Below are 20431 nucleotides of genomic sequence, written 5' to 3'. Positions count from 1 at the left end.
TTCAGCCACAAGAGGCTGCTGTGTACCACCCATGTACTACATACATCTCAAATCATTCATGTTTTCTATCAGGTGACTTTAATCTCACCCTTACACTCTGCACACAAAGTACATACATTGTCAGAAAACATAACTTGCTAACATAAATGAATAACACTATGTTTTCACATAACCTAATTAATTAACACAGGAGAGAAAATGGACCACCAGAAGCTCAGGGTTTCCAAATATTAGTTTAAAATGTTCTGGCATTAGTTTATTTAACTGTATCATGTATTATGGTACACACACAATGCCCAGTATGCAGTGATGGTGCCCTTGCAGGTAGAGTGGAATTCATTGAAATCATTTCTCACATTATTTTGTCTTTTAGACCTTAGCTACTATGATTGAATATTTATGATCCCAATTATATCGACTACAGGTAGTCTTTATTGATTCCTATTCTGAAATGATATATACATTGTGTGGTAAAATAGAACAAGCCTCTACTTTACCAGCATCTTTAAAGTGATAATACATTTTGTATACAAATTGTATATCAGTAAAATACGTATTTATCTGAAGTGGACCGCTGTGCAGAATCAGTACCTTTATTTGTTGTACTTTTTGTATATTTTGAATGAAGTACTCTCATTTGTAACAGTGTTTTCTACACTGCTGTATTACTTCAAGATAGTTAAAGGTGGGGTAGTTAATTTTGGGTTGCGTTCCAATAGTCCATTTAGTTTAGGAACCTTCCTAACCAAATGAAATGACCCGGAAGTACGTCAGTGGCAGCCATGTTAAGTGCCGTTCCAATTCTCTAAATCAAAGGAAATGAGGTTTCAAACTTCCTTTATAACCTCNTCTGGCTGAAATTAAATCTGTTGATAACACAAGATGAATTCAGTCTGGGACCTTGACTTTACAATGTGCACTAAGTCTCCAAATGCTGCACACTTCGGACTCCCAGACTGAATTCATCTTGTGTTATCAACAGATTTAATTTCAGCCAGAACGCCGAGGATGTTATCTGTAATGTGTCAGATTAACAAACCCATACAGCTGAAATACATCCAGTCTAAGCATTAAGTCACTGAGTCTTGCAAGCCAGATGTAATTTAATGTGCATGCTAGACAAAATCCAATAATGTCTCATCATTAATAAGTGATTGTCTTTCTTTCTGAGCACTAGAGAAGTGTTTTTACAATCCTCCAAAACACAGGGGTCTCCTGCAGGACTTTCATTCCATCTCATCTGAACGTCTGCTGCCGAGGCACCCGAACGCATTGTGACTTTCTGGCAGCATTCAACGGCCAGTCACTAGTGTGATAGGCAGATGATTTGGAAAGGGATTTACAAATTTAATTAGCTCTGTCTCTAAGGATGCAAGCTCTTCCATCTTTCGTTTCGATGTAATCTTTCTTCGGAGAATACTTCTCAGTTCTCACAGCAGAATAGCCCCTCTCAGTCTCAACACTTTGCGACATGCAGTAAACACTGGCAGATTATCTCCAAGTGTAACAGCATCAAATCAGTAAAATAACACACACCGAGCATTGGCATACAAAAGAGTGTGAAAAATAATGAAATACGATGGAAATTAAAAAACACGGATATAAAGCAAAACTCTAATTTGTGTTGAACTAATCATGTTTGGCCTTAATAGAAAAGAATGTAATATAATAGTACTGAAGAAAATGGTAATGAAGCACTTTGGGAAATCTAGGAAGTCATTGAGTAAGTCAAAGTATACCAAGGAGAGTTAAAGATAAATGTGTACACCAAATAATCCACAACGATACTCATCCTAGTGAACAATGAAAAGGGCCAAAGGGTATATTTATTAACATTTTAACATAGCCTCCTATTTCCTAAATATATATATTATCTTACAATCACCTGCCTGTAGGCTGTTTCTTTTGAGGTAACTGGTCTGCTTTGAGCTCAAATGTGTTGCATTGTGTAAAAAATCCCTGAACTCTCAAGGTCAAATAGGAATCCTTTTCTCCCAGCAGGCCTTGCGGTGCTTCAGTCAGACCCAGACTCTTCACTAACTCTGTCCCAGCTGTAAGGATGCAGAGAGCGGAGAGGAGGGAGGGTGAAGGAGATCATCCCAAACAAAGGGACTCTGGCGGCGGCGATGTTAGCTTGTCACAGAATCCCTCACACCCTCACTAACTCTCTCTCGCCCAGATGTAAAGTCCTTTTGCTCCGAAACATCCTTTCGGATCCTCGGCTGCAATAATATTTACCGTTGTTTTATCAAAAATAATTAAAAGCAGCCTACCAGATGGCTGTCTAACGCTCCCTCTGCTTGAATAACAAAAAGGTTTGGTTAAGCGCTGATGTAAAGCACTAGAGGAACAGCTGAGGAAGCTAGCAGGTGTGCAGGCCTGAACTCAGCCTTGGCCAGGCCCTGAAAGAATTTGAGGAAACAGCTTCCCGGGGTCAAAAGGTTGTCTGTAATTGCCAGCGGCCTGTTTGAGTGGAAGCAAATGGACTTTCTGGGATTTGTTCTCCTCCTTTCTCTAAAGCCAAAGTGGTCTGGCATAAACTCATTATGATTTCCAAGTGTGATGATCTGAACAAAGGGGGAGGAGGGTAAGGCAGGGGGTTGAAGACATAATTAGTTTTCCTCACTGCAGGAGACAGTATGCTGATGAGACAATGAAAGACGGAAAAAGCCGAGCTGTCAATCTCCCTGGATTCTTTCATCTCACAAAGCACCAGTGAGTAATGCTCACAGACCCAAAAAATCCCCAAACACCCGCAACAGCAGCGCACAAGTGTGTTACGCAACGCAGAGTTCTGCAGTTCTACAACCGGGAAGAAATTCGTAGACCTTGGGAAGGAAGAGAAAAACACTTTGAAAGAGGATGCTTTCTGGCAAACTAAATCCAGGTCAGGTTAAGTCATAGATTCAAAATTAATAAATTGTTCAACACTATAAATAAATCACAAAGGTGCAATCACTTAGCCTTCATGAATGTGTTGAGATAAAGAGCACAGAATACGAAGAATAAGACACTTTAGTGCAGCGATGTACTCCTACTTAGAGCACTTAAAGGAGTAAAGCTTTAGAGCAGCTTTTAAGTGATCACATGCTTCATCACATGTACTGCGCTCAGGATAAAACATATAATCACATTATTGCTCATTCTTGTGTTTTATCTGTAATAATGTATCCTTCAAAAGCCAAGTTCAATATTCCAATGAATCACATTGGTGATAGGTAACTATGTTACATATTGCATCAGATAACATATTGGGCCCCACCACTTCAACTCTTCAATCTTTCCCAATCGTTTCTCAAACCTGGCTGGATTATCATGGGGGAAGGGGGACATCCAAAGCTCAGCCTCAATATGTGTGTCAATCAGATGTTGGTGTTGGTCAACTGCAAATTTGTTTAGGAATATCACAACTAAGGCTGAACTGAAACGAACAGCAGAAAAAATACATATACATCAAATAACAATGTATAAACAAACAATATGATATGGTATTACCATATGAAGTTGTTTTACGGCTAAAAGGTTAGCAAACTGTCCCTATTGGACATTAATTGGACAAGTAACTAAATCAGCATATGGCTCCAGCTTTTACGTTTCTGGATATCTTAAAAAAAAATGTAACGTCATTTTTAGCTGTGTTGTGTTCTCCTTAGAAAACACTTTCTTCACCAGCTAGCTGCTAGTCTCAGTGCTGCTTGCTGCCTTTCATGTAAGTATATGTTGTTCATACAGCAACATCTTTCTCAAAATCTACATGTTGTTGATAGATGAACTCTGGGGCAGAACAATCCCACAGTACCAGCAGACAAAATACCATCGCCTACAGGAGACAGCGATCAAAGTTTAGATATCGACTGTGGATTGCTTTTGTGTGTGTGTTTATGTGTGTGTGTTTTGTCCAGTAGGGGGATTTCACTCCTATTGGGCACCTACGCCATGCAGCCTTGCTTTGCTTTTATTACCCTTGGAAGTCCTTTTAACTCCTTCGGCAGGAAATGAAACACTCAAATGGCTCTATTGCAAAGTGCCGGAGCCATTTGCAGCCGGGGCCGTGACATTCCTGAACATGTGTGGCATATGAAGAGAGGCTGGGAGTCACAGGTGCATGCTGACAGGGTGTGTGTGGTATGCTAGTGTGCTTGTGTGTGCGTGCATGTGTATATGTGTGTGTGTTTGATTGGATGTATAGAGCTGAGGGAGTGCAAGCGAGTGGGCAGATGAAGAGAGGGAAGGAAAGAAAGTATTTTGGTGTTTACTGGAGCCGTACAGTCACCCACCGTGGGCAGCAAACGAGAGCGGCTGCATTCCAGAGCCAGAGCTGCCTCCGCTGACCGGAGAGCGTTCAACGCACAGGGAAACATTACATATGGCTGCTGAAGTTCACTTTCAGGGAGAACTTTTCAGGGAGGAAAACAGGGATGTTGACTGCTGATTGGTGTATTTGTTTCTGGTTGTGTTTGGTAATGAAGCTAGCTTACAATGCTAACATTAGCCACCATAAGGTACAGGTCATACCACTCAAAAGAAGCCGAGCAACAAGTGTACTGAGTTAAACACATGATGTGTATTGCTTATAAACTATTGAATGTAAAAGCATTTAGGTTGCTTAATTTCCAAAAATGATAACCCATTTGTTAATTTTATTTTACACCAATGTTTTTCTGTTACGTTTTTTCTGATTACATTGTGTAATGTATCTACCATGATTCAGTTTAAAAATATATATCATAATAATTATAACATTAAAGATTAATAGAAAGACGATGTCTATTGCTGGTCTACAATATGAACTTTGTTGCTCAACTTAAGAAGCCTGCGTACTCCCAGTGTTTCAGAACGATGCTAAATGTGTCACTTATAATCTCATCGCAGCTCTTTTGCTCTCAGATCACACTTTATTTGTCCCACGTTTCATCTGCCCACCAGACTGACTACCTTAATTAGTGGCACTCAATGAGAGACATTAATAAGTGTCCAACAAACCTGAGACGGAATATATTAGGGTTCTATTTTTGTCTGCAGTGACATTTCTCATCAACTACCCCTCAGGTCTGTAATTTCACTGAATGAATACTCTGCTCCTGTGTCAGCCCGTGGTGGCATGGCTCACACCGTCCAATCATGTACTCCATACACTTATATAGGGGGAATATACCCTCATTCAGCACTGTGTGTGTGTGTTGCACATATATCATGGTTAGCATTTATTTCTGTTTTTATTAAAACACACATCCAGATGCTTAATACTAAAGCCCCTGTCATACTGTCCCGGAATTGACACTCGATGGACACACGATAAAGGAAATGTTCAAATTCGGCTCTGATCGTAGCAACATCGGGCCATTCGTGAGGGCATCTTAAGCCATCGTATTACCGCCGGTGGAGTTTCTCAGGCTCCGGCAGCAACTTTGTGAGCGGCAACTTCGTAAGGCACTCGTGAGGGCATCTTGTCAAATCGTGTCATCTTCGTGTTATCATCGGTGCCATCGGGCATTCGCCCTCACTCTGAGCACTGATGATAACAAGATGCCCTAACGATGGCCTTACGAAGGGCAAAATTGACACCACATTCAACACGAAATTGAATCTTCGCAAGTTCCTTCGGCAATTTTTTGGCATGCCAAAGATTTTGTCCACGCTCATGAAGTTGCTGCCGGCGCCTGACAAACTCCACCGGCGGTCATACGAAGGTTTAAGATGTCCTCACGAATGGCCCGATGTTGCTACGATCAGAGCCGAATTTGAACATTTCCTTTATCGTGTGTCCATCTGGTTGTTAATTGCACAACAAAATCATGTAAACATATTATGTAAATAACCCAATTTGTGTTCTGTGAAACTGAAAAGGATATAATATATTATTTTGAAGGCAAGTTGACAGGAAGTTGTTGTTGCTATGGAAACAACATGACGGAGAAAACTTAATNAGTTTCTCAGGCTCCGGCAGCAACTTTGTGAGCGGCAACTTCGTAAGGCACTCGTGAGGGCATCTTGTCAAATCGTGTCATCTTCGTCTTTACTTCATGTCATCATTGTTGCCATCGGGCATTTTTCGCTTCGCAAAGACAATACGAAGGAAACAAGAAGCTGCCTGATTGTCTTAGGAAGGCAACACGACTACGTGAAGCCCTCGCAATGTAATCGTATTATAGTACAATTTGTGTTCTGTGAAACTGGAAAAGGATATTACATAGTTTTTGTTACTTTCGTTGCATGTCTTAAGTATCATTTAGGTTAACTTCCTGTTTTATTTAGATGCTTTTATTTTGAAGGCGAGTTTACGCTGTTGACAGGAAGTTGTTGTTGTTGCTATGGAAATAACCTGACGGAGTATGTGGTTCGGGTGCCATCGTGTGGCCTTCTGTAGGCATCGTACTCGCTTCGGCTGTTGACCAAGTTCGGGGCCATCTTCGTGCAAAATTCACAATTCCATATTCGTGTGTCCATCTGGTGTCAATTTCGGGACAGTGTGACGCCAGCCTTAGCCAATAACCAATCAAGGTACCCCCCCACCTTATCACCTGAATCTCCTCCTAGAGCACCATTGTGTTCTTTTTAACCAAATATCTCTCAGAGGGGCGTGGGGAGGGGCTCCTTATTTTCATCTAAAGTAACACACAGAATCAGCACTTTTGAAATAGGGCTGAAACAGAGGGGATTATGGGATGCTGCAATGATCTGTTTGGTGTTTCGAGCAAAACACTTCAGAGACATGTTTGTATATATCTGAGACCTGTAATATATTGATGAAAAACAGTATAATAGGTGACCTTTAATATTTTTGAATGCGGCTCGTTTCCCGGTGTGGAATTAGTACTTTAACTAAGTAGAAGGTTTTTCTCAGTCTCCACCAATGGTTTTGAATACTTGTTGGTAACCTTCTACTGTAGATATAAGCATGTAACTCAATGCAGGCCTTTTTTTTCCTATGAGGTTTATACAAACAAGACCTCCGCTCCCTGTCCATGGAACTGAAATATGCGTAGGATAAATAGAATGACAGACGAGACAGAAAATTATGATTATCCAGGCTTTACTACCAAAATGCCATATAATCAACCAAATAGCATTCCCTTTCTTTTTATCATCCCATCTCCAAAATAAAAAAATAAAAATGACTACTGCCACTGTTGGCGTTCCATTTTTCTGAGCTGCTCGGTCATTCAGTTAGCTTGTTGAGCACGTCTGCATCCACAGGCTCTGAAATGTTCTGTAGTACTGCATAGGCAGGCTTTCTGTGTCCACAGCTTACTGGACAACCTTTGGAGTATATCAGAGCAAAGCCAACAGCTCAAATCATATTCCCAGCCAAATTCTGACTGCTTGTTAAACAGTGGCATAGTTTGCACAATTTTCCTGGTCAAAAAAAGTGGGGGGAGCGACATAAACAGGATTTTGAAAAGAGTCCAGTGGAGAATACGCCTCAAAACATGATTATTATGATGAAGCATTGCTTTTCAAAGCCAAAGTGTTTTCTGCCTAGCATTGTTGTTAATGCCCTGACACCTCTGTCCAACGTTCAAAAGTAACCTTTTCTTTGTTCAACAATGTGTGTTTTATGCTCACACACAATGCACTTTCAGGGATGCGGCTTTTCAGCCCTCTAGGACGGCCTCCAACAAATCTGATGCAACAGTTTAAGATGATTTTGTACTTATGTGAAGCCACTCCAGAATTATGTTGGTCTCGCAAAACAACGAATGGGGATAGAGGAGTGCAGCTGTTTGCTCTCAAGTCAACTCCTTTCAGCGCCCCTTTCTAGAACTTCCTAAAGCACCACTTTGAATGAAAAGCAGCAGGAAACGCTCACAATAATACTTACAGGATATTCAACATATTCATGCCAAAAATAATTTACAAGTGAGAGCCAATCAAACAGCTAATCTCCATCCATAATCTTTTTATGACTTTTTACTGCCATGAATGTTTATGATAATAATTATGTTCAACTATATATAGCCTCCGTCGATGTGTATACTGTTTTTCTTTGAAACTGCTGAATATGATCATTAAGCCAGTATTTATTCTTTTTAAACGACCGATTAAATGTGCTACGCCAATTCCAAAGGCATCACACGGGAAAGATGAAATTGCACACTGAGGGAAACTTTACAACTCAATTGAAGTTTTCTTTTTTTTTTCCTATTTCTCCTCTACGTGCTGGGTTGTAGAGAGCCCATGCAGAGATTAATACCTTGATCACTACCTAGCAGCTAGCACCATATGAGAAATTGGTGTACTCGAATCCCTGCAATGAGGAAATTACTCATTGAGAGACCTGAAGGAGAAATGTATGCAGGACCTATAGGACTAACAGTAACCTGCGGACTTACCTGGCAATGACAAAGAGGACACAGCTAACACCCAGGTAGGCCAGGAGGATGTAGACCCAGATGTCAGGAGTCATGGGGTTCAGGAAGGAGAAGAAGCCGTTGTTGGTGGCATTGGGTTTGCGATACAGGATGCTGATTCCCGTGTTCATGAAGGGCTTGGTGAAGTCGATGACCTTTTCACGCATATAGGTGATGGTAAAGGGAGCCACTGCCAAGTCTGCCCTCTGTAGAGAAACACAAACAAACAGAACATTTAATTATGATATTGACAGATTGATTCATTTGACCAAGCTGGAAGCGTTGCTCAAGAGGTTGCAAAGACAGTTCGGAAATGATTGTTCCAGACTGAAATACTACCACCAATTACATTTTGGTTTAGACATTCATGGTTACAACATATGAATCCTCATGAATTTGGCGATCCCCTGACTTTTTCTGTAGCGCCATTGTGAGGTTAACATTTGTGGCTTTAAGTAAAATGTCTCAACAACTGTACCGGGAGATCAGATTTAAATTCTAGTTCGTCCAAAACTAATAACGTCCTTACCTTCTACAATAAGATGGTAAACATTATTCATACTGCATGTTAGCGTTGTCCTTATGAGCAGGTTCGTGTGCAAGCTCAAAAATGTCTTTGAACTCTATCAGAAGGACACTAGTAGGGTGCTCTTTTATGTAAAAATTGGGTTTAGGCCACCATATACTGCAGTGTCATTCCCTGTAAGACGTATAATATCTCTTCAATGATGCACAATGGAGAAACATTGTTCCAGTGTATCAGATACAGTTCCATCCACACAGACATATCGATTCAATAGAATGGCATATAACACCATATTGCATTGGGCAATGGAGACAGCTGAGCATAACAGATAAGTTGCAGTCAGTATTATACACGTTTGACTGCATATTCAGAAGGCTACCATTTAAATTGGCAGCGCCCACCACTCCCCGGCACCCGGCTGGACAGGAGGTTAATGAAACCAGCTGCTCGGTGCACGCTCGGATACCTCTATCCACCAAGAACTGACACAACTCACAAAGGAAGGCTTTCTTCTCTTCCTGTGCTGAGCAACTACAGAGGAACAGGGCTTGTTCAAAAAAACAGTTCATCGTGCAGCATTTCAAACAAACACAATGAGAGACCATGTTTTGGAGCTTTATGCAAAACTGTTAAACCTATTAGCAGCTGGTTCAAGAAACACACACAACCTAATTAATAGAAAACTGAAAAAGAGTTGAATTGTGAACAGCCATTTTGCATATTATGAACTAGTGTATTCGATGGCTCCCGTTTGCATCGAACACCAGATAATATCAGTTTCTTGACTTCGATACTAGACCCTAAGGCTGTTCTTAACACGAATTAAACTTTCCCCGTGGCTCAGACAGCGTTTTGCTTAAATTCTTGGGATTAATACCGCATAACGGTATACGAAGGTGAGAAAGAAAACATTCCCTCTTTCAGTGTGGCGCTGCGGCTTATGTTCTCCTGTGGTCAGCACCATGGTAGCTAAATACACGGGGGCTTCTGAAGAGACGGAAAGATGGGAAATCCGATGCATCCTGCAGTGCGTCTGCTGTCTCTCTTAAACTATTCAAATGTGTACATCACATACTGCTCCCTCTGTTCTCTGCTGCCAACTGCTGCTTTGAACCGACCTGCCACTCAGGCGGAAGATCAACCAGCATGTGATTCCAGACATCCCTACGGTGGGCTAATATACATGCCGCATGTCCTTGTTCTGCCGTGTGTTTAGACACACAAACTGGGCACAAGCAAGATAACCTGATAGTGCCCTGCTGCGTGCCACATGGCTCGGTGTTATCTGGGTCTGCAGGTGGTGGGCTTAGTGGTGTTCTCCCTCCGGACATACTCACCTGATGATAGCCTGAAGGATTCATAAAATAACAATTGATCCATGTCCGTACACATTGAGGATACCTGAGCATTACTACAGTGAGCTTTTTCTTTGTTTCTGTGTTTCTCAGGCATTTGATCACACTCCAAACATACCATAATGACATACCGCTTACAACCAAGGCTTTTGATCCCTTAACAAACATTTACACACTATGCTACACAGTTTGTGTGCATTTCACAGCTTGCAATCACAATGCTAATTTGCAGATTGTATCGCACTTAAGTAAAGAGCTCATGTGGTACTCCTTTCTTAGTTTTATACAAACATTTAGGACTGTTACAAAAGCAGATTTTTGCTTCAGTAGAATGAGAAGCATTTCAAGACACACACTTTTCTGAACAATGATATGAGCTCCACAAAAGGTTTTGCTATTAGAATATTGAGTAAATATAAAAATGTTGCGTGTGGCGCAGTGGATAGAGCCTTGGTATCAGATGGTCACAGGTTCAAACCCCACTGCAGTCAGCATGTCGTTGTGTCCCTGGGCAAGACGCTTCACCCCAAATTGCTCCTGTGGGGATTGCCCACAGTATTGAGTATGTAAGTCAAAGCGTCTAAAAAGTGACATGTAATGTAATGTCTAATTCCCCTTTTGAACATGCATTTACAAAACCAATGTTTAGGAATGAATGCATAGCCTACTTCCACACTGCTATCCACAACAGTGAGGATGCCTCTTACAGAATGCAGTCTGAAATCAAAAGGTACAAAGGGCTAATGATGATGACATGCACTGTAATCAAGAAATGTTTGCTTTGCATAAGCACAACGTTCAGAGCTTGATGGCCTAGAGCTGGGATTTACTTAGCGGCGCTTTGACAGGCGGGACAGACATGTTTGCTGTTGAGGCAGTTTAACTTTAGCCCTCGCCGCTACGGGTCAGCTGCTCTCACCACAAGGTCATCCTGCTGCCTCGGATCAAAATCAAAATCACACGTGACCATTCAGATGCTTTCCTCGTTTACCAGGACATTCTTATAAACAAAATATGTGAGATTTATCTGAATACACCTTAATTGGTTTGGCATTTCATAGATATACTTCTACAGTGTCTATCTATGTGAGACAACGATGATGTGGGCTGACTACAACCTTCCAGTGTGTCTGTCGAAGCAAATAATGTCAATTGCCATGACGGAAACAAATGATGTGCTAAGCACGCTATTAACATTTGCATCACAGCGTGATTAAAGTGATCATCTATTGTGACTAAATCAAGTTTAACAAGGCCTGTTGCATCATTTAGCACCTTCCAAACAATGCCCTTTGGCACTGCAGTGAGCTTTGTGACTACGCACAGGGAAATAAGGGCTTTGTTACACAATGCTAAAGTGTTGCATTGCAGTTCCTCATTCAGAAGCATCAGTTACATGGGAAGGAAATCGCATTATAGTATCATATTCATCAGGAAATATAGGCAAGCAACACTTAAGGAGCTTTACTCGATTTCTGTCACATCACTTTCTCTATGTGACAACTCTTGATGAACTACAGAGAAGAATGAAGGCGCACACCTGATTTTAATAAACTCGAGTCTTGTTCTGTTAAATAAATGTCAGTCAGCAGTTTTGTGTAATTCTGTAATGCAGCTGTGATTTATAAGAGTGCACTATGTGAGCTGATATCAGGATTGCATGAGCGTTGTGTTTCAGCTAAAAAAAACCGTTTTCTACCTCGGACCTCATCTACTGTAACTCTGTGACCCATTTCTAAGTAAAGGCACTGATCCTCAGTAACTGTTATAAATCTTCTCGGTCTGTATTACAACGAAGGGGCAATGGGTTTTTAAGAGGTTAATAGAAAGTAGTTATGAATACAAATTGAACAGATAACGATTGACAGCAGCCATTTACTTTTCCCTTCTCTCTCTTTGTATGATGTGCACAATACACAAAGCATTCATTTTCAGAGTTTGGAAGAAAAATAGCCTAAACTTTATTCGCTCGGTGAAGGAGATGTGGTAGTTTGACTTTTATTCCCAAGAAATCTGTAGACATACTGGCCTCATATTATTCCAGGGTCAGATCTCTTGAGCTTCAGTTAAAGCTTATATTTCAGGTTTGCTGAATCAAGATCAGCTTATCCACACCGGCAGGGGTAAGGAAGCCACTAGAGCACAAAATAGAAGCCACTAGAAATCCACAAAGAAGACATCATGCGCCCTTGGTCATGCGATAAGGCTCAGTAAAAGCAATAACTACCAGTATAGGTTCTAACATTCACTTCTGCTGCTATTTACAAAGGCAATAGACTAAGGGAAAAAGAAGCTAAAATGTATTATGCACATTCTCAAAATTATAATAATTTCACGTATCGGCCCAGTGTAGAATATCTTCTATAAAACACATGCAGATGGAGCTTCACATGGAGCTTCATGTTTGTGTTCAGCATTGTTCATATTTACATTAAGTCAGTCTAGAGGTCTCAATTACCAGATGCTACATCTTCCCAATCACATGTAAACCATATGCCACAAACAACAACAACAACAGGGAAATAAAAGGAAATGTCTTAGGCTGTAAGATTATGAACATATTCTCTGTAACAACCTGGCGTATGTGCTGCTTAATGATGGAGTCATGCATCCCTTTTTGGTGCCAGAATCCTCTGCCTTTAGTAATCCATTTGTTCCCCTGAAGGTTATTGTTATTAACACGGATCTAGCAAAAAGCTTGGACGGAGAAATAAAGTGCTGCAGTGGGAGACACCTTCCCCAACCCTTTCAGCACCAAGCCATTGACTCCTGCCATACGATTCCCTGCACTAAATGCCACTTAAGCTATTACAAGTTTTCAGCTGAGTACAGCGCTGACCCGATGGGGCTGAGGACAAAGAGGGAACACTGACAGGGACACTTATGAAATGCCAGCAGAGAATTGCCACCATCGCTTCGATGTGAGGCTGTTTCATGGCCGCTGAGGCTCTGAGTTTGACACAGACAGCTGCGATTGCCCACTATCCCTCAGCAGGATGATTGCGCTGTGTTCTCCTCCTCTCAATATATGCAGGATCACATGCTCACCCTGGGTTTCTTTCTTATCCCGCTGAAGGAAGTGGTTCGTCTCACTCAATGGCATCAACACACTTGTAACTTTTAGGCAACCTTGACATAATTGTGCCATAAATGTAACTGACAGCTTTGCAGGCTCTTCCTGACTTGCACTCAATCATAACTATATCACTGGAGACACAGAGGACATAACCTTCAATTCTGTTCAATGGCATGCTTTTGTAAGTTTGTGTGATGATGTAAAATATTTTACAGCATATGAAGCTCCATACATAAAAAAAAAAAATGAAGGAATAGTTTCACATTTTGACAAATGAACACTCAATAGCGTTCTTGCTGGGATGATATTATTAAGATTCATATCTCTTATGTTTGCAGAATATGTAAATATGTAACCGGAGCCAGCAGTTTATTAGCTTAGCTTAGCATAAAGCCTGGACACAGGAACATGCTGCCTGGCCCCCTTTAACAACATACACAAACTATAGCACAATAACACAATGCTTCATTTGTTAAGTCAAAACTGAGACCAAAATGTACGTTTTAAGTGAATTATATCCTGGTCGTTTACTTACTATTGCTCAGAGCAGAAACTGATGAAGTTGACCGTTTAGGCCAACACACTGCTGGCTTTAGCTACATACAGTATGTACCATACAAATGGCATCTATCTTTTTATCTGGTACCTTGCAATAAACAAAAAAGCCTATCGCGAAACTATAGTAAGGGAATATAAGTAAAAGGTGAAGCAGACAATATGAAATACAACTTACATGCTCTATCAGTTCCCTTATCATGCCATTCCATTGGCCCTTTTCATCCTGAGAGCCATATCTCCCATCAGGAACCAGACGGATCTCATACGTGAAGCCCAGGACGACGGCCAGCTCCTTGAGCAAGTCGATGCAGTATCCTTCGAATCTGTCGTTCCCAACCAGCGCCTTGTCAGACTTCTTAAGCATGACGTATGGCTCCTCCTGCACAGACCCAAAAGATCAAATGAAACGCAATGGTGAGGTCAGCTTTTTCAATTTGTTTCAGCACATGCACTTAATTGAAGCAAAGTGATCTGAGCTGATGAGTCGCTGTTGCATTTAACAGGCAGTGACAGCAGATTCGAGTTCAGCGTGCGGGTACAGGGAGTGTTCAAATATGAAAGGCGGCTGAGCTTTTCCTACATCGATTTGTATTAACCAAAAGAGACCTAAGCTAATGTAATACTCTAATGTAAATTAAGTGCCTTGCTATAGTGATGGTAATGCATACAGAAGGAATGTGTATACAGGGAGATTACTAAACCTACACAGCTGTATGTTGACCTATATAACTGGTGCACAGGTCGGTTTGTTTTATAGTCGGGCTGCTGACACTCTTTACTGGTCTGTAATATCCTGCCTGGCTGCTCATAATTCGGCCCTTTATAAAAGCTTGATTAGAAACAGAATGCAGCGGTGAAATGGAACATGCCCACGACGTCGCCTTCATCAATTGACGCCAATCTCCGAGGGAGAGCGGGCCGAGCTGAGGCCTGCAGTGACAATGACTTACACGGAGAAGCTCATAAATGATTTCCATTATAAACTGCCTGTTACCATTTCCCTGTCAGATAAACTTGCATGTCCCACTGTGCATCTCATAACATGTTGGTCCATTTATGCAAGGCTGTAATACAATGTATTGCCTCGAATAGCCAGATGTATAATTTAGAAACTAAGTACAGAAACAGCGTAATTGATTCTCTAGTGAAGGTGACCCTTGCTATGTTTGTTGGCAATATAAAGATATTAGTCAAAGAGGAAAGAGGGATTTATTTTTCATGGAGGTGATTAGTGTATGGGTCAACACTACAGTATAACATCATGTGCTAATGTCATGTTGACACAGTTGCACTATTTGTTAAATTGCCTCTACAGTACAATGCATAAACTGGCATTAAGCAGGAGATAGTTTATTCCATACATTCTGGAATAAAATGCCTAAAAAAACACAGTGATGATACACATCCTTAATTATTAGCCTACAAAATATGAAGCCACTTGGACACCACAATGTCAATGGTATTTTAAATAAATAATATGTTATGAATATTTGATGAAAATGCATTTAGAGAGCAAGTGCTTCGCCGCATACTTTTCTAAAGTTGTCCAATTAACTTGATCAAAAAGTTTGCATGTGAAGGGAAAAAGTCATTACCATCTGTTTCTAGCCCTCCGATTCTTGCTATTCCCCAAGGTTTGGACTCAAATCAAAGTGTTTATACCAGTTTTACCCTCGCAGTCGCAGCATGGGTGTGCATTACAGAACGAGGAGGGAGGCGGGCTTGCGAAGAGACATTACAGGCAATGGAGTGCAAACAATTAATGTAAGGGGGAAAACACATTAAGTGCCTTAATCTCTTCGACAAAGTTATCACTATAAAGCTGTCAGACGTCTTGTTCATGCATCACTGGAATCAGTTTGATGCAATGTCATTACACTAAGAGGGGAGATTGATATTAAAGTTTAAACTCGCTTCTGCAATTTGAAAGTAGGCAATTTCTATCATCTTAAACTAATGATTCCAGACAAAATAGGAAAAATCGAGGAACATGTCAAAACTCAAGTGCACTTGAAGCAAAAGGGGTCCAAGACATTTTAATGTAAGTAAACGTGAAATGTGACTAATACCTTTATTCGTCCCACAGAGGGGAAATGTACAAACACTTACAGTACTGGGGGAGAAACATTACCACCACTCTTACTACAACATAAAACCAGCCAATACTACAACTACCTAGTGCAATAGTTCAACATTAGAGCACTTTAAACCTTGTTCAATGTCTCCTTTTAGAGCCCAAATCAACATAGATGGCACCTGATAGGCATTCATTATGCTCCCCTTGGCCTTACTCATAATTACAGCCTTGTGGTCCAATATAGGCATAATGATAGTGTTTATTGTTGTGGCTTGTATATCTGTCCTGAAAAGGTGCAGGGGGGGGAACATCTGTGTCAGCACCTCTCTGATAGCTCCACAAAGACCCCAGCATCCATTGACAGTGTTAAGTACATACAACTAGGGATCTACAAATGAATGCAGTGTCGAGCGAAGGGAAGGGATCAGAGAGTTCTCTCTGTCTGCACATGTAATTATTGCAGTCGCAGGAATAGTTTGTTCTGTATTCCTGACTCCTTTCTGCCAGGCCTTCTCATTTAACATGCTCATAAATGAATCCCTGATCATTGTAGTTACTGTTGTTAATGCTGTCAAAGCTCCCTGCTCTCCCACGTCATACTTAATGCAGTTAATGATGAGGGCATACTCAACATTTCAAACTATCACTGATATTTTCCAGACAATGAACCCTTTATTTTTGAACTAAAGCATGCCCTTCTGATAACAAGCTGAAATGAAAACTATCTCTAGCTTTTTTTTAACTGTAGCTAGCAAGCTAAATAAGCTAACGCTAGCTCCATTAGGTGGTTGAAAGCTCTGTTTTGGTAGAGAAAAACTAAGAAAAACAGCTTACTACCGTCTCAACTCCTTGAATACTGAGTAATATCTCTCTGACTACAGCCATGTGTGCGATACTATGTGGGGGAAATACTAGGTTTGACAGGCCTGCTGTGCAAAGCTACTGTTGTGGGATGCGATTAGGGGAATAACTGCTTCGTGAGACCTCAGTTATTATAATAATACAATGTGAAATCCTACATTAAGTTTACATATCACAAGTATCATGTGTGTGTACACTTCTATAAAATGTTGCATTATTATATAATGTAACATGGCTGATGCTTACAATTTAGTACTGTGGCGTGGCTGTACTATCTGGAAGGAAATCTGAGGAGGCATGAAGGGTATGATATGTTTTACGCTAGGCTACACGGGTTACCTACCAGGATGGTGGTGATGACGAGGGATCGGTTAGCCAGGGAATCGGTGATGTTCATCCCTTTTCGCTTCGGCTGTTCTGTGATGTTAAGACCTCCCGACACACTCCACTTCCCCACCTGCAGAAGATGAAAAGGGTGTAGCTCAGTGTTCTGTGTGTGTTGGTGGACTGTGACCCCAGCACCCCCCCCTGCCTAACAGTCTCCCACATTAGTGCCAGGTTGAACACTTCTCCAGCAGCATAAGGTGATTGGCTTTGTCACTTTTATCTTATATAATATATCTTATTAAGGTGTTTTTGAGAGCAGAGGTTATTTGTGTGTTTTTGGAGAAGAAAAAAAAGGGCTATGGGTAGGCATGGCAACAAACCAAAGATGCCAAAATCATTTGTTGTTAAAATTATAGACCAAACATATTTTTATAACAATGAAAAACTGTATTTTGCAATGAAATCCCAAGGTAGAAACAATTATCATAACATGCAAATCGACTGAATCACCTCCCCTTTTTATACATAAATTGAATAAAGTAGACAAAGGATATATTATAAATGATAATGATTCATGATGTTATATTGGTAAGTTGAAGGTGAGAGTTTCTGACATATTGTAAATATAATATAAAGCTGAACAATAGCACTAAAACAAACACAACTTAACCCTCCTATTGTCTTTGTTTCCCCCCCCTTACTTTGGTGTTCACGGTCAAATTTGACCGGTCCTGTTTTAACTGCTATTACAATAACGCAAAAATACATTCATCATCACCAAATTTCATTTAACAACTTTTCAAACTGTAAATATTGTATCAGACTACTGGTATACATAAAACACTGGTCATGGTTAGGTTAGGTATAGGTTAAATCTAACCTAACCAAGTAGTTTAATCCAATTTTTGGTATGTATTCTTTCAATGTATAAAGTTAAGTGTCTTAAACTGCGACTATAATCAGGGAGAAAATGTGTTTCCCCCGAAACGTTTTTCAGTTTGGTTGTATTGTAATGTAAAAGTAATACTTTACAATTGTTTAGCTTCCTTTATTTTTGGGCAATGGGTCAGTTTAGATACCAGAGTGTAAAGCTGTCTTCACAGGACTCACACGACTTTCTATTTGCTAACAGGGTGAAGAGCCTTGCTGTGAAACCAGCTAGTTCATTTTCATTATATGGATTCTATAGTCCCCTGCTGTCATCTTAGTTGTTTATTGTTGAAAGGTGTCAAACTTGAAATAACTTTCACTTTGAGCGCAGCGCTCAGTGACAATATCAAGGTGTGCGCGACGCCGAGATTAGCGCTTCCAGTCCTGTCTGATGTCTAGTTTAAGGAGTGAAAGAGTTATACATGTAGATGCTAGACATTTTTGTCCCCCTGAAATCCCCTCAGCAGCAGCCCTGACACGTTAAATATCTGTTCCAGGGCTTCTGTCCTGCTCTGGGACCCCTAAATCATTTAACGCCTCCCCCACCGCATGCTGTGACCAAAACATCCAAAAATAAACAATACAAAATGCAGGTCTGTTCAACAAATGTCATCACAGCCTAGTGAATCCCTGCGTAAACTTTTACTGCCATTCATGCAGGGTAAGAATATTGACATAAAAGCTGTCAAAAAACAAAAAGCTACATGACCGATGGCTTTCAGCTGCCATGTTATCACCTTATAGATGTGCCTTTGTCCGCTCATTTGGCTTGACACCTCCTCCTGCTGATTCTTTAGCCAAAAAACACGACCCTCCTGCTGACCGTATGACCCAGGTCAACTCGCTTCTCTCAGGGTTTAATCTGTGTTGTGTGTAAACACATTAACTGGCAATTAATATGGTGATTCTGCTCCAGATATGCTTGTAAAGGTGGAGTTTGGACTTGGCAAGCAGCTTTTGGGATCCATATGGGTTAGCCGCCGAATCAATATTCCACCTGCTCCTGCCGCCATTATTTTTCACACATGCAAACAAATGCGCCAAATGAGAGCCACATCATTTGGTTTATCATGCACTGATGAGGGAGAGTGGGGGTGGGGGGTGATAAGGGTTCATCCTTGCAGCATTCATACAGTATACACCTGGTTAGTATGTGTCGAGACGTGTCAGTCCTTCCCGCTCCTCCGTTATGTTAATTTAAGTCCTCCCACACGAGGAACATGATGATGTGAGGGTTTCATCAACAGCTGCAACTGTCTGTCAAGTGACACAACATTACTGCAGTATCAGTAGTTTCCTGTCTTCTAGTTTAACTCCACAAACTTTTGCTGTCGGATTGCATTGATAACGTGGAGGGAAAATGATGTAAAATGGGGAAATATTCAAAGTCTGACGCTGAGGCTCGATATGGCACTTCACCTCACCTGCAAACTCACATGCTTCAACAAATTGAACCATATTGCACTAAATTACTTTTTATATCGATCCGGTTTATTTTCAAGCCATGTAATTGAATCCTTAGCCTATATATCATCTTTGTTTAGAAAGAAAGGTGCGATCAATGAAAGATAATGCTGTGTTTGATATTGAATCAATGTGATGCTGCACAATTATCATTCAAAACGCAGCGTGGCAACCTGATCTGCCGCAGATGTGTTGTCACAGCCTTTGTTGAAAAGGTCTCAGGTGACTGGCAGCATGGAGGCATTCAAATAAAACAAACAGGGGGAAATAACACTGAAACAAAACCAGATTCCGATTGTTTACCCTGTGCGACGGATGACTGTCGTGTCCGCCTGTTGCTTTACAGTCCTCTGGTTTCTCCGTCAGGTGCATGCAGGTCACAGCTGACATGTTGCGTAATGCCTGCAGAGATGATCGGCAGCATCTACCAGCTGCAGAACCAGTGATTGCAAACAAGCTCTGTTAACTCTCATCAGGATTCCCTCACAAATACTAATTCAGGATTCAGAGCAGCGGCAAAACAAGTGGCCAGTTTTCATGTCACACATCCTCTCTGCTCTTTTCTCGCTGCGGCACTTTCATCATCCACAAGATAAAATGCATGATGGAAATATAAATGTGTCGTAGCTGTCCTCTGTAGAAAACACCCACGTTTGAATGCGTTCGCACTGAACAATCACAGGATTCCCAAGCCGGTTGCATCAGTGCCTTTCTTTCCTCTCTGCCTGTACCTCAGTGTGATTAGAAAGCAGGTGTACGTTGATCTTTATCTGGTAGGCTACTCCTGTGTATTAAAACTCAATAAACGTAAATTATGCATGGAACACAAGACAACAACTATGTTAACCTTGATAGTTCAGTGTATATATTTTGATTAGCAGAATCCCTGAAAAAATATAGAGCGGG

General features: G+C 41.0%; 1 protein-coding gene across 1 annotated transcript; it reads right to left on the bottom strand.

The window, feature by feature from the left end:
- Positions 1-8329: 8329 nt before the first annotated feature.
- LOC104966485 (glutamate receptor ionotropic, kainate 2-like) lies at positions 8330-19915 on the bottom strand. The gene is made up of 4 exons (XM_010795672.1): positions 19829-19915; positions 17148-17261; positions 14042-14245; positions 8330-8557 (listed from the first exon to the last, which is right to left on the bottom strand). Exons 1-4 carry the CDS (start codon positions 19913-19915, stop codon positions 8330-8332), a joined length of 633 nt encoding a protein of 210 aa, XP_010793974.1.
- Positions 19916-20431: the final 516 nt, after the last annotated feature.

This window comes from Notothenia coriiceps, unplaced genomic scaffold (genome assembly GCF_000735185.1).
Source record: "Notothenia coriiceps isolate Sejong01 unplaced genomic scaffold, NC01 NC01_scaffold00037246, whole genome shotgun sequence".
In the NCBI taxonomy this organism is placed as follows: domain Eukaryota; kingdom Metazoa; phylum Chordata; class Actinopteri; order Perciformes; family Nototheniidae; genus Notothenia; species Notothenia coriiceps.
Note: the sequence above shows the minus strand (reverse complement) of the source record. Positions and strands in the feature narration are given on the sequence as shown.

Coding starts and splice junctions, on each gene's coding strand:
- LOC104966485 (XM_010795672.1), bottom strand. CDS start 19,915: ATGTCAGCTGTGACCTGCATGCACCTGACGGAGAAACCAGAGGACTGT. Junction 14,246..17,147: donor TCGTCATCACCACCATCCTG/GTAGGTAACCCG, acceptor GGGTCTGTGCAG/GAGGAGCCATACGTCATGCT. Junction 8,558..14,041: donor TAAGGGAACTGATAGAGCAT/GTAAGTTGTATT, acceptor GTTTCTCTACAG/AGGGCAGACTTGGCAGTGGC.